This window comes from Grosmannia clavigera (genome assembly GCF_000143105.1).
Source record: "Grosmannia clavigera kw1407 unplaced genomic scaffold GCSC_144, whole genome shotgun sequence".
Taxonomy (NCBI): Eukaryota; Fungi; Ascomycota; class Sordariomycetes; order Ophiostomatales; family Ophiostomataceae; genus Leptographium; species Leptographium clavigerum.
Window position 1 is genome coordinate 2,041,979 of NW_014040797.1, and position 13,577 is coordinate 2,055,555.

Consider the following 13,577-nt stretch of genomic DNA (forward strand, 5'->3'; position numbering starts at 1 on the left):
TAAAGCGGAAGCCTGGGCTGAAAAATCTGTCAGATTATGTGGCCCGTGCATCACCCCGCAACAGTCGTTCATTCCTGTTTTCCCCGTCGCGCATGCTGTAAAAATACGGAGTGCTCCGTACAAAATTGCGTACTAAACTCTAACGCGGACGCCCTACGACATATGTAGAAAGGGGTGATATAAAGCGCGCTAGGGCAATATAATATAAATTATGGAGACTTTTGCAAAGGTAAGATACAAGTACTCCGTACTCGTACTCGTACTCGCATAAAGAACTACATGTACTGTGTGGCACAGGATTCCACTAACCTCAAGCAACAATACTGCGCGGGCCCACGTGACATATGCTGACCGTCTTCTGGTAGAACACAAAGATTGGTAAGTTGGTGGTAGCGTGGATACCTTTACTCTGGTTGGAACTTCTATACAGGGACCTTTCTCAACGGTAGCCGGGCTGTAGTGAAGCAGTATATTGCTCGTAGTCGTCATCCTCACGCAGACTGTCAGGTGGGATCCTGTAGCCCTGCTGGTGCTTGCCAAAGGATTGGATCCAATGCATAATGCTGCCTAGCTCGCCCGTCCACATCAGGCCAAGAAAAATGACAACGGCTGTCACGGGCACAGCAGTGGCCCAGTACGCCCATTGGTCTAGCTCCATGTTGCGGACGTCGTTTGTGTTCATTCCAAAGATACCGGCGACGGCACTTAAAGGCAAGAATATGATGGTGACGATGGTAAAGGCATATATTGCGTTGTCATGGCGGTCCTTGGTCGTGTCTATTTTATTGCGGTTCTGGGAGGTGTCAGAATAGGAACGGCAGAAATCCAGTGTAAGATGAAACAAACCTTGCTTTCGAGCGCTTTTGCCCTTTCACGTAAGCTGGTAAAGTCATAGTTTCGTCCTTCGACGAACTGGAGACAGTCGTTCAAAAGCAAACTCCGGTAGCCACTAGGGTCTGTCGATAGCAGCCGTAAGTCGACAGGCTGGCCTAGGGCAACGTACTCTGGAACATCATTAGTGTAGTAATCAGAAACACGGTTGAAGTTTCGCCGATCTGAGCGCCACCGGCTAGTATAGCACGTAGCTGGCGGTGGAGATGGCAAGCGTCTGTCGTCGTACGACAATTCAGGGACCGGCCGCCTTGGCGTGTAATGTGCCCGACGTGGTGGTTTGTTGAGGGTATCCGAGTTGCATTGGAAGTCTTTCAGGGACTGGAACACACCAACTTGCATATCCACGACGTGCTCCACCGCTACGAGCTCCTCCATCAGCAGGCCAATACGGTATTCGCGGAAGCGATCGGACGCCTCAGAGGTGATTTCCGAGTTCTAAAGACAGTCAGCTTAGCTATGCTGACAATGATAAGATATGAATTACGTTTTTAGGGAGAGTTACCATTTTTTCAAGCTTCTCATAGTAGCATGTGTCAACTCTAGGCATGCCTAAAGTCATGTCTTGCACCAGCTTTCTAACGATGAGTGACAGCAGCTCTAGCGGTAATACCACTGACGCCTCTAACAGCTCTGCTTTCGACAAGGAGCGCACCACGGTGGCCATACTACCGTGGAAGAGAAGCCTGGCGTCTCCAATAAGCTGGTCGCTGCGTTCAATATCTCTGGGCTGGTGAATTAGTCCCATCAGCAGGTGTATCCAGCTACCGAGCACTTCTTTAGGCACGGTTATGTTGGCCCGCTCCTGCTGACTAGAGCGCGCAAAGATTTCGCTAAAGGCCTGGATCGCTGTGCAAAGTCTTTGCAGCTCTGAGCGTATGTCCAGAGAAGAGTGGATGTTGAGAGGCGCAGGACCTTGCGAGGTGGAGACAACGGGCAGGCCAGCCTAGACAATGTTGTTAGTTTCCAGAATATACCGTACGAAACGACAAGCATGGAAACTAGAGTTGGGGTTAGGGGCAAGAGAAAGAGGGAGACGAAAGAACAAACACACGTTAACAATAATCTGGACGGCGCCCCAGAACTTCTGGACTGTTGGCACATTAACCCCGGGTGGAAAGAAATAGGCAAACACCATGCTGGCAGCATTGAAAACGTCTAGCTGTATCTCGTAAAAACGCTGCTGGGAAAGCTGGCTGCGGACAGACTTTTGGTCGGTGATTTTGGCAAGCTCTGCACCCACTTGTTGGAGATGGGCAGAGATCTCATCGCGGGTAGAATTGGGACAGGCATTGTAGGCGTGACGATCGCTGAAAGAGGTGGCAGACAAGATAAACTCCTCCGCTTCCCGCAAGTGGTCGTCTAAAGCATCTTCATCGATGGTGTTGTGGTCGGGACGGGTCACACCTGTAAGGCATGAGAATATAGGCATTGCAGTCGATACTGATGCTGCTGACGAGGAAGGCTTGATTGGACCTTGCGTAGTTGCGCTCGATCGGGCCCCTGATACCACTTTAGCTGCCGGGAGACTTGGTCCAGGAGCTGCCGTTTCTGCTGGAAGAGGCGTCACAGAAATTTCAGCGACGGTGTCTTCCTGTTGAGGGGCTAAAACGCCAGCAGGCGGTGGCAAAGCAGGAGGCCTTATGACGGTTAGGAACAATGAGGAAACCGGTAAGAGGGGAATATAAGGGAGGACGTACTTGAGCCGCATCTCCAGTGTAATATGATTCTGGACATGTTGAGCCAGGTTCCAGATGCGAGGCCAATCATCTGCCTCGACAGGGCGTGTTCGACGGAAAAAGGACAGTCGCTGCGGCCAGAAATCACGGAAGTGAGAAAGAAACTCCTGCGCTATTGTTAGTACTCTGATCTAGGCATACCCCTTTCCGCCATTCACTACCAATAAACGTACCAACCAGGTCTTGCAATCCTCAACCGGGATGGACCATAGGACAGCCCTCTTGTACGCTACGGTAATGACGGACTGGTGTCCTGTGTTGGGCATCTGCTGGATGGGTATTTCCGCAATTTCAATGGCGTCACCGACAAGCATCTCCTCACTCATGTGGCTGTAGGTAAAGAGGAATGCTGCCAGCAGTCAGCTGTAAGGTTTGTGAAAGAGTAGTCACTGAATAGGCAGGCACTTACAGTTATCAATAACAAGACACCAAATCTGCGCAACGTGGTAGCATAACCCGGCAGGCATACCCTTGCCTTGATTCTGGCAGATGGCTTGTTGCATGTCTCGTTCGCGTGTAGCCCGCGAGAACTTGGACTGCAACAGGGTCTCTATCGGGAAGGCAGGCATGTTTCGAGGGACTTCTTGGAGGCCGGAGTACTTCTCAAGGGAAAAGAACGGCATGCAGACCCAAGTGAGGGTGCGTTGCGAAAAAGTGGATGCCTTCGCCGAGTCATCGGGTGGCAGCACGTGCTGAATGCAGGACGGTTCCATGTGATGAACAGTCTGGCCATTAGCCGTCTGGACTGACCTGACGAACTTTCGCTGCACGGTGGCCAGCAGGTCGCGGATGCCCTTGAGCTCTGTAGGGGACAGGTTTGGAGAGCGCCGAACCGTTCTCTTGTCACTTAGCAGCCATTTGGTATCAGAGGTGGTGAGGCAATTTGATTGAGGTACGAATCATGCTTACCGAAAAGTCCGAAAAGTCCATGACTTTGCGTGTGCAGTGCCTGTTTGCATCTCAGTATTTATGTCTTCCGATCTCTCACGCACTCCAGACTTACAGCCATTTAAACAGAGGCTTTAACTTCGAGCTGCTGCTCACCACTGTGGTGATCTTGGCGCTGTGCCAGCCGCCCGGGACAAACTCGCCGACATACTGCGACTGAAAAACGTGTGATAGTTTGTCGATATTGGAAGCGAGGTCTGGGTCCATTTTGGCCCCGTCAGGACCGCCATCACCATTACCGACGTTACCGGTGGCAGTGTCCTCCTCCTTGTCGGGTGAATCGTCGTCGCCATGCGAGCTTCCCTGCGACGAGGTAACCCGCGACATATGCCGTGGTGTGAAAGAGTAGACGGTTGGAGGTGTCCCGTCGTCGAACTCGTCAACGCCTTCTTCCACTCCATCATCATATACACCGTTCTGTACATACACTTTTCTCGACGAGCGATGCCAAGAGTCACTCTCGTCTTCATAGCGGCTGACGTCCTCAATGCGAACCGTTTTTCTCGGTCCTGTTCTGGCCTTGGGTGATGCCGGCCGAGACATGGAGTCGGATGAATATGGGGACGACTGCTGTGATATGGACGCTGAGGGCGAACGTGTCCGAGCACGTGGCAAGGTATCAGAAGGTTCACTGGCTGGGGAGCGGTGTCTTGAACGGAAACCGGAGCGAGACCTTGATCGGGTATGCCGGCTAGATCGGACCCGTCGTAATGGCGACCGACTGCGTTGCCGCACATGATATTTCTTACGGGGGCTGTCGTAGAGAACCGGCTGTGGGTCCATCCGAGGTGATTGGAAGCCCGCGTTGCTGTCCCTAGCTATTCTCGATGGGGGAGGTACCATGTTTGCAAACTGCATAGGGTGTGGCTGGTAGTAGAGCGGCACATTCGGCATGTAGCTGGGGTAGTATGGGTCCCGGTAGTAGGGCGACACCATACTGCCACCGCTATCACAGCCCTGATAGATGTCCGATGACCGTGGCAGCGGATATGCGGGTTGTCCTGGTCCACGCCAGTCGCCCGAGTGGATTGTTGACAGAGGCGGTCTAGATGCCGGCAACGGGCGTCGCTCGAGCGAGGAGTTCGCCTGCGACGGCATGGGCTGGCTCAATAGGCGTGCCGGAGTGGTCCTCCTTCGCCAAAAACGGGCTTGATTCCGCCGTTGTCGTCTCCATAGTAGCTCGCCATTTCTGCTGACTTTTAAGAGGAAGTCGCAGATTTCTGCTGATTGATCGGGAGCAGAAAGCTAAGAAAAGCACACAGTCGAAAACAAGAAGTAGGTCAAAATTGTTGAGGTAACAATACCAGATTAGACTAGGTTACGCCGTAAGCATGGCACCCGGAAGCCCCCGAATCTTCTGGCAGTTGATTCGAATATCATCCTTGCAGCCCGTAGCTGGCCGACTTCTATGCATGCTGACCACCCTTATGCAGCAGCCGATTTGATACGAGGACTAATCTGCGCGAAGCAGCTTTCCAGAAATCAGAACGCAAGCATGCTAAAATGTGAACGCAGTTTCTGTAAACCGCGTTTCGTTACGGAAAGACTTCTAATGTTGCCTACCGTTTTGAGGATTTTTCAACAAGACCACCGATGCCTCTTTCTTATTGGTGGGGTTTCTTAATGCCCTGTATGGTGTATCTAACGGCCAGAAGTTAATATAGTGTGCCTGTAGGGCGTTTTTAGCCGCCGTTGGGTCATCTTAATCGGAGTTTTACGGCTTTCGCCTATTGCTAAGAGCATCACGTGAACCACCGTTAACATAAGCGTATGAACCCATTTCTCAATTCGAAATCTTGTAAAGTCAAGGCTCTAACATTTAGAAACCCTTATTTTATAACATCCGTCCGCTCTTGTAATAAAGGCCTGTCACTCTAGCAATGCCTATAATTGTCTTTAGCAAGATACAAACTCACGAATACTCTTTTACGGACTTCTCTTCTGTCTGGCTTACCTGGTCTGTCAAAGTATAGCTTTAGCAAATTTTTATGTTTTCAAATCGCGTGTTTCTTTCTAACACCTCGCCTTTCATAAATCCATGCAAATAAGAGCCTCCTACAATTCGAAACATGTTAACACCAACCTCCCTGAGAACCCACGGTACCGGCGACCCGCAAATGAGCCAGATAGAGTCTGTTTGCGCAACTGACTCCGATCCTGCCCCAAGATAGCTTCTCCAAGTCAAGAACAGTCGTAGATGCGCAGCGTGAAATAGGGTGGTCTCATAAATGTTAGCTTCTTGCTCGTATAACATTCTCGCAAAATGGTGGAACTAGTGGCGGCGAGCAGTATCTCGTTCATAAGCTGAGATATTTGAGCATTTTTCTTCCCTTCGTGGACCTTGTCGTACTGCGGTGTGATCCGGTGAGCAAATCCTAGCCCAAGAACTGCTGGCGCAGGATGTAAAGGCGGTACTCCCCCTGTATCCGTGATAAGGGTCCTCCAAAAAACCTCGCTTCTACTTTGCCCAGTGTAGAAGATCTGCGGCATCTCCTGGACAATCGGTAGCCAGTCCATACCACCCGTTTCGCTCGATATCTCACTCTTGCTAGCTCCCGTAAGGCGAATGTCATCCAATTTGAAGCCTTTGACTGCTAGCGTTAAGGCTGCTTCGTCAATGGTTATGCTTCTAGGAAGACAGCGAAATATCTCTTGTAGCCTGTGATACCAAGTCCGAGACTTCGGCTGAAACAAACTCCAATCTAGCACCCCTGAAAGCAATGGAGAAACTTTCTGGAAGTTGTCCCCTTCAGCGTAGGCCAGTAGAAGAAAGTCATCGGAATCCACTAGTATTTGTATTGCCGCTTTCGTATACGAGTCCGCCACAGACCGACCTCCGTAAACCGGCGAAAGGCGAGGCTTGCCTGTTACGGTGTCTCCAGTAACACCCAAGAGCGCGTAAATTTTGTCTCGCGGATCAGTTGACTTGAATCTCCTCCCCTGAATAAGTGAGTAAAGCATGATGTTCTTGTCCCCCATATCCCTAGCCCGTTTGTTGGCATTGAGGATAGTAGGGGCCATATAGTTGAAGAGGTGTGTTTCCATGGCTTTTACTCCCAACTGTGCACCGATCCACCTTGTCCAAGATGTAGTAGTAAAGGACCTCGAGACGTTAATCACACATTCCCAGTCCACGGAATAATTTCCACAAACGGCCAAAGCTTTCTAAGCCAGCGATAATTCCTGAATAATCCAAACGCGAGTAAAGTACCTGCGCTCCCAGAACTTAACAAGGGAGGTCTAGTGCGAGATGTCAGCTTTCTTGCCTAACATGTTAATCACTTCGTCATCCTTTTGAACCAATTTCCGTGGTGTTATTTGCGCTAAGCAGTCCATGCAGTATTTTCCTAGGGCACGTATCAGGCCAAAGCTCCTCCCAGTGTATACGTCCTCTTCGCCTAGCCACACAAGCACGATAGAAGCTGAGTGGTAGATGTTGGCCATCACGGTAACTTGATTCGTGCGCTCAAGCGGGTTTTCTTGGTTAATACAAATAGTTATAACCCACAAGTCTCCGGATTCCGGCAAGCCGTAGTCTCTAGCTCCCAGGAAAATATTGCGCTAAAAACGTATTGCCAATAGCATTAATACTTTTTGCTATGTGATGCGAATTTCGTCTCTTTGAGTCTTGGGAAAAGGTGCCCTTATTAATGACTATTAATGGCTACTAATGAGTAACTTGTTATAATAGCTTTGTGACTGTTTGAATAAAACAATCAAGCAGTAACGTTTATTGTTTAATAGCACAATGTTTTTTTATACAAGCTAGAATCAGACTTTTTGCGAGGCAACAACAGAGACCTGGGTCTGGACTGTGATGCCGCCGTCTTCCACCTCCTCGTCGGAACTCCCGGTGCTCCCTAGCCGGGTCGCATGGTCTCCACGGCCAGCCGTGCAGGTGAGCTCGACCTCGTCATCGTTGAGGCGCGTACGGCCTCCGTTGGCGCGGATTGTACTGGAAAGGACGTAGCGGCCGCTTTGCGAGTTGACCGGATTGGACTGATCGTTGCCTTCGCTGCCGCTATTCTTACCGGACGAGTCCTTGTTACGGCCCAGACGGAACAGCGGAGCCAGTGTTGGCAAGCAGGCCGAGATGATGGCCACCAGCGGCTCGATGCAGGACCAGGCCATTCCGGGTCCCATCCACCAGGTGGCATCGATGTGGTGAGCCAGGCCGTTGAGATAGTAGATGCGGAAGATGCTTGCAAGACAAACGCTGCATTCGTCGAAGCGACCGGTCAGCCAGACACACGCAACGTCGGAAGGAAAGAAGGGCATGGACTCGTGCAGACATACAGGCTACCCAGCATCATGATGCCAATAACGGACGCCTTTGTCTTGCTGTTCATCTGCAGCACCCAGATACTGGGGATGGGGACGATCAGGATGATGACGTCGTTGATCATGTTCACGATGCCGAGAACAAGAAAAAACAGCTCCACATTGATGCAGCTGCCTTGGCCGCCGGTATACTGGGTCCAGTAGTAGCTGACGGGACGACAGGCGCAGGCCATGGTGATCCACAGGATGGGGAGGTAGACACCGGTCAGAACGGAGGCAAACAAGAACATGTACTTGAACTGATTCGTCGTGCCGGCCTTGGACGTGAAGAGGCGGCGGTAGAGCAGAAGGACGCTGACCTTGGCCGACGTGACGGACAGGGCTGCACAAAAAAGGTTTCGAATAGAAGAGACGGGGGGGTTCCATTAGCGCACCCGGGAAAGAAGACTGGATGTCCGCCCTATACCTTGAGGAGAATGATAAACTTTTCGATTGTCGTTGTCCAGACATGTTCACCGGCGCCATACTTTCCCGCTGGTTTGGCCGTGTCAGTTTAGGCAAGACAGGCAGCCACACACGCTGCGTGCTTACCGAGAACGTTTGTCACAATGGTCGACGAGGTCAAACACTGCGGAGAAGCTGGTCAGCCGGCCGTGCATGGCAGTCGGGGCCTTTTCAGGTGGTGTGTGAACTTACTACGCTCACAATGATGGCATAGTCATCATACCACATGCTGGACCTCGACACGCGGATGTTAGTACGCGCAGTGCGACAATGAGAACGGCCAGGGCGAAGATGATTAAGGTGACAATGTTGTAGCGGCGAATGAGCGAGGCCGAGAGGTCGAGGCCCTCAGGGACCGGCCCAAAAAATGGCGAGAATGGCGGGCTGGACAAGTCATGGCGGGCTCGGCAACGGACAGATCGGGTCGGTTGAAACAGCTGGAGAGACAGAGAGCAACGGCAGACCTTAAAGACGGCGACGGAAGAGCAGGAGATCCGGCTGCTTAAGTGATAAAGATCCAGGGCGCTCGTAAGATGTGACCGGGGCAGACCTTTGGTTCCGAAAGGGGGACGAGTGCCGGGGTATGTTACTCTGGCATGCTGCTCTCACCTGGCTATTCGACTCTGCATGGACATTGCAGTACGTAGTATGCAGACCTAGAGGTTCCGAAATTCAGATTCGCGCCCTGCACCCCATGGCCTTCTCTGCCGACCCACGACGGAAGGAGGGCGAATGAAAAGCCGGAAAAACAGAATAATAGCCCGAGACAGGTCGCCCACCTGCCTGCCAGAAAATGCTACATTGTACTCTGTACAGATCGAGGAGGTCTGAACCTTCTTACGGAGCATGCACAAGCAACTGATTCGTTACCTTCGGAACTACCTCGGAAGCAATGCTTGCAACTCCTTCTCTACCGTTGCAATCTCCCAAGTGAGCCTAAATCGTGCCCCTTAGTACGGTTCAGCGGCCCTCCTAGATACCGAAGCATGCAGGGTTGAAGGATTGGGACTTTGTACACATAAATAGGACTGGCCAGCACCACTTTTCCCGGCAGCAGTACTACTCTGTTTACTGAAACTGGCCACCCCGAAGAGCAGAGAAGTTGAACGGGAATAAGACAAGAAGAGACGCCCTCCTTTATTACACGGAAATTTCAAGGCCTCTCGGCCTTCCTTGTCTGTTTTTCGTTCTGTCCGTCTTCCAGGCCCAAACGCCAGCGGCTACTCCCTCTGTCCTGCCACGAGCTCCCCTTCTGCCATCTTGCCGTGGAACTGGTTTCACCATGGCCATCACGAACACAAACGAGCGGCCGGTCGACCGGCCCCCCCCTGTGCTGCCGACCGAGCAGGTCGGGCCCCAAGGGCTGGGTCCGGGACATGCTCATCTTCCAGCTGGCCGACGACTACGATCTGGACGCGCTCTCAAGCCTGCTCAAGACAGCCTACCGCGCGTTCAAGAACCGGACGCCAGGGGCCGGCTGCGAGGCCCTCCCGCTCGGGGGGGACCAAGCCGGGCTCGTGCAGCTGCGCCACTACGGCGACGAGATTGAGGACTTTGTTGATCAAGGACCTGCGCGAACTCCTTTGCCTCGTACGCCGAGCTGGAGGCTCGCGACTTTCCGGCCTCAGCCCTGACGGCCGAGACGTGTCTGCGTGGTGCTGGAGGCGAGTGGCCGCGGGCTGGTGACCGCATCAACGTGCTGATGATGCAGGCCAACTTTATTCGCGGCGGCCTGATCCTCAACCAGCTCGTCTTCCACGCCTATGCCGACGGCACGACCGCCTACAAGTTCACCGACATCCTGGGCGAGGAGGTGCGTCGCGCCCAAGGCATCCCCATCACCCACCCGGTCGAGATCCCGTGGGAAGACCGGTCCAAGTTGATGCAGGCCAGTCTGAACGTCTCGGGCCCTGGTTTTGGCCGCACTGCCAGCCACCCGGAGTTCACCGAGCTGCCCTTCACTCCCGAGGGTGTGCCGCCCAGTTTGACAGAGGGTGGTCATGTCGGCCACGTCTTTTACTTCTCGCCCCAGAAGATCAAGATCCTCAAGGCTCTGGCTGCACCTGCCAACGCCCACGTCTTCAAGGGCGCTGCCGCCGGCATCACCCACGTTTCCACCAACGACGTGCTCACGGCCCTCATGTGGCGCAGCGTCTTGCGCGCTCAGCATCCGTCTGGATCGCGCGACGACAAGACGACCGACGCGGAGCCCTGCATCCTTGGCGTCGCTGTCGATGGCCGCCGGCGAGCCGGTGTCTCGGTTCACAAGCATACCATCGGCAACATCATCGGCTTTGCCCCCGTCATACTCGACCTCAAGACTGTCCGCAAGGCCACCATCGCCGACCTCGCCATCAGCATCCGGAGCGCTGTGGCCAAGTCTCAGGCTCCCTACATGGACTCTCTCACCCACATGATCGGCCAGCTGGGCGACGTCAGCCGCCTGACACCCACCATGTTTCTCGACATGCCCGGCCGCAATATGCTCATGTCGTCCTGGGCCGAGTTTTCCCCTTTTACGACATCGAATGGGGCCCGGCTCTGGGCAACCATATAAAGTCCGTGCGGTTCCCTTCTGCGGGCGTATGCCATTCGTTCCATATCCGGCTTCCCGACAATCCGCACAAGGGTGGAGTCGAGATGTTTGTGGGAGCCATGGGCCCGTCCATGGAGAGACTGCTGGAGGACCCACTGTGGAACGAGTTCGCAGAGTCGCCTGCCGTGTAAAAGGGGGTGTCGTCATGTCTGGGGCGACGGTGAGGTTCGACGCGAGCCTGAGCCTGCCATGCTTTCTGTTTGCTAAGCGTTTTGTGGATTCTCCTTCCTGGCACATGTTTTCCTAGACAATTTTTTTCCCCCTGTCTGTTCGCTTTCGTCTTTGAAACAAATACGAGTAGGAGCCGTTGTCATCACGTTATTCGCGAGCCGATGGGCCCATTCATCTCCGCTTTCCTGCAGATTAATGCAGCCTGTTGTATGTTACGGCTATATAGGAATTTCTTGCTGCTTACAGAGTACGTTGCAGCCCGGCCCCTGAAACTAGCGTTCTGACTCATCCGTGTGTTTGTATCGTACGGAGTACAGTAACATTTGCGAACCTGCATACCAGCTGTATAGTACGATACGCGTACAAGCCCCACGCGGCTCGCAGGTACGGAGTGGCTTCCAGTGCGGGGCCCGTTGCAGAACCTTTCTCTTACGGAGCACATAGTATGTAAATGCCTCGCCCTCGTTCCGCATGAGTAGGGAAGGCGGGTGCAACCTTGCAACGGCTCGTCGATACCGCTCGGTCCTAATGACCGGAATCGGGTTCGACTGCCGGCATCGTAAGATACTATGTACGCTCGTAGCTCGCAGAGTGCCTGCAAGGATTGGCCTGCACAGCGGTCGTTTAGCGAGGCATGGGTATACGGGGCTTATCCGTGTCTCCAGCAGGGATCCTCTTGGGCACGGAACTTCCAATGACGGCACAATCGCAAGCTCCCATGTACAAACATGTACTCCGTACTCCCGTACGGATTACGGATTACTGACTCGTTCGGGCAGTCTGTGCAGATCCTTTTCCCCATTGAGAACGGAAACACATCCGGTGAGGGCCGTTGTAACTCTGATTGCCAGACGCTAAACAATCGAGCACTACGAGTACGACGTACTATTCAGATCCGGAATTTTGTGAACCTACGGATTACGTCGTACATGGTATCGGAGAACTTTGTGTGCGGATACCAAGCACTCTTACGGAGCAAGGCGACCTCCTGTCGTACGATTGAGGTATGTATTTGCGCCAATGGTCTAATCTGCAAATAGTAGGCATTTCGGAAATCTCCCCAAAGGGTTAAAAGTCCGAAGTAGTACGAAGTACGGACTAATGGATGTCGAGAACATCCACCCAAATTTTGCATTCCATTATACACAACTCGAATATACAAGTAAAAGTGCATGTACGGAGTGAGGGCCTCCAACGTATCTTACATAGTAGATCACATCTTCAGGCAAGGCTGGTGAAATCTTCCGTACAACCGGTCAGTCATTATGCTCCGTACGAGGAATCGTAACGAACTCTACTCGTAAGTCAAGTTCGACCGACGACCAGGATTGATCATACATGTTGGCATCGCCCAACGCATAACGAGTGCCGGCCCCCGTCACCGTCGCCCTGTCAGCAATATGTCAGCCGGCAAGATTAGCCCATGAGGTCGAAGCCGTTTTATGATCGCTCACTTACGTCTCGTCCGGCTTAGGAGTTTGGCACGTACATCATAATAGACGAGTACTCGTACCTGCCAGGTACGAGTACTTTGTAATTGCAGGTGCTCGTTCCTTCTCCACCTACATAGTAGACAGAACCAACCAGTGCCGCGCAAGTATCTCGTCGTAGCCACTACCCACAACTGACACCACGCTGCGGGATACACCTTTACCTGGCCTGTGGTCCCCGATAGAACAAGGACAGTTGCAAAGCATTACATACGGAGTAGTGATACCCGTGCTACGCCCCGTTATATGATTTGCGTAAAACGCGCAACATCTAGATGGTGCTAGACACCTTTGAAGCCTGTCACCTTCTGAGCCAGCCTCTTTTTTACCAAAAACGCCGATTTTAAAAGCCAATAATTATTTTAAAAGAAAAAGTGCAGTAACCAAGCGGACTTTTTTTCTGTATACAATACATAGTATAGCTTTACAAAACCCGCATATAAAACTGTCGTTATATTAGTATAGCATTTATAGCGTTTTTTCACTAAAATGAAAAAGTTCAATAGTATATTTCAAGACTACATGATTATAGCTAGATTAGCTCTACGTATATATTTGTCTTCGCTAGTTAAGCTTTAATCCGGATTCTTATATCTATTTTTTGAATTAGTTATTTGTCTAAAAACCGGTGTTTTTGGTGTGAAAGAGGGTTGGCTCAAAAGGTGTCTAGCACCACCTATGGTGGTGCGCGTTTTCGCGACCAATTTAGGTGGGGCGTGGCACGGGTAGTAGGAGTGCTCCGTGGGAGATAGATCGGCAATTTGTCAATCGTCTCACGGAGTACGTTTGCAACTGGCCTCGGGGGCAATGTCCTATTTTGTAGCACCGTCGATCAACAGCTATTCTTGGCTAGTCTTGGTGCGAAAAAGGGACGGCAAGACCCGCTAGCCCCCTTATTATGTACTATAACTCATATGTAAGTTACGAGTACTCCGAAATCATTCGCTCAACTCCCTA

General features: G+C 52.1%; 3 protein-coding genes across 3 annotated transcripts; 1 reads left to right on the forward strand and 2 right to left on the reverse strand.

The window, feature by feature from the left end:
- Window positions 1-439: 439 nt before the first annotated feature.
- Window positions 440-4,676, reverse strand: CMQ_2984 (Mg2+ transporter; the record flags this gene model as incomplete). The annotated part of the gene is made up of 9 exons (XM_014317062.1): window positions 440-793; window positions 847-1,329; window positions 1,397-1,837; window positions 1,946-2,737; window positions 2,804-2,979; window positions 3,040-3,469; window positions 3,540-3,579; window positions 3,634-4,162; window positions 4,328-4,676. 9 exons carry the CDS (start codon window positions 4,674-4,676, stop codon window positions 440-442), a joined length of 3,594 nt encoding a protein of 1,197 aa, XP_014172537.1.
- Window positions 4,677-7,349: 2,673 nt separating this feature from the next.
- On the reverse strand, window positions 7,350-8,591 carry CMQ_2861 (pth11-like integral membrane protein; the record flags this gene model as incomplete). The annotated part of the gene is made up of 4 exons (XM_014316939.1): window positions 7,350-7,794; window positions 7,875-8,241; window positions 8,451-8,487; window positions 8,556-8,591. 4 exons carry the CDS (start codon window positions 8,589-8,591, stop codon window positions 7,350-7,352), a joined length of 885 nt encoding a protein of 294 aa, XP_014172414.1.
- Window positions 8,592-9,739: 1,148 nt separating this feature from the next.
- Window positions 9,740-10,920, forward strand: CMQ_3192 (uncharacterized protein; the record flags this gene model as incomplete). The annotated part of the gene is made up of 2 exons (XM_014317270.1): window positions 9,740-9,953; window positions 9,992-10,920. The coding sequence occupies 2 exons, from the start codon at window positions 9,740-9,742 to the stop codon at window positions 10,918-10,920; spliced, it is 1,143 nt and encodes a 380-aa protein (XP_014172745.1).
- Window positions 10,921-13,577: the final 2,657 nt, after the last annotated feature.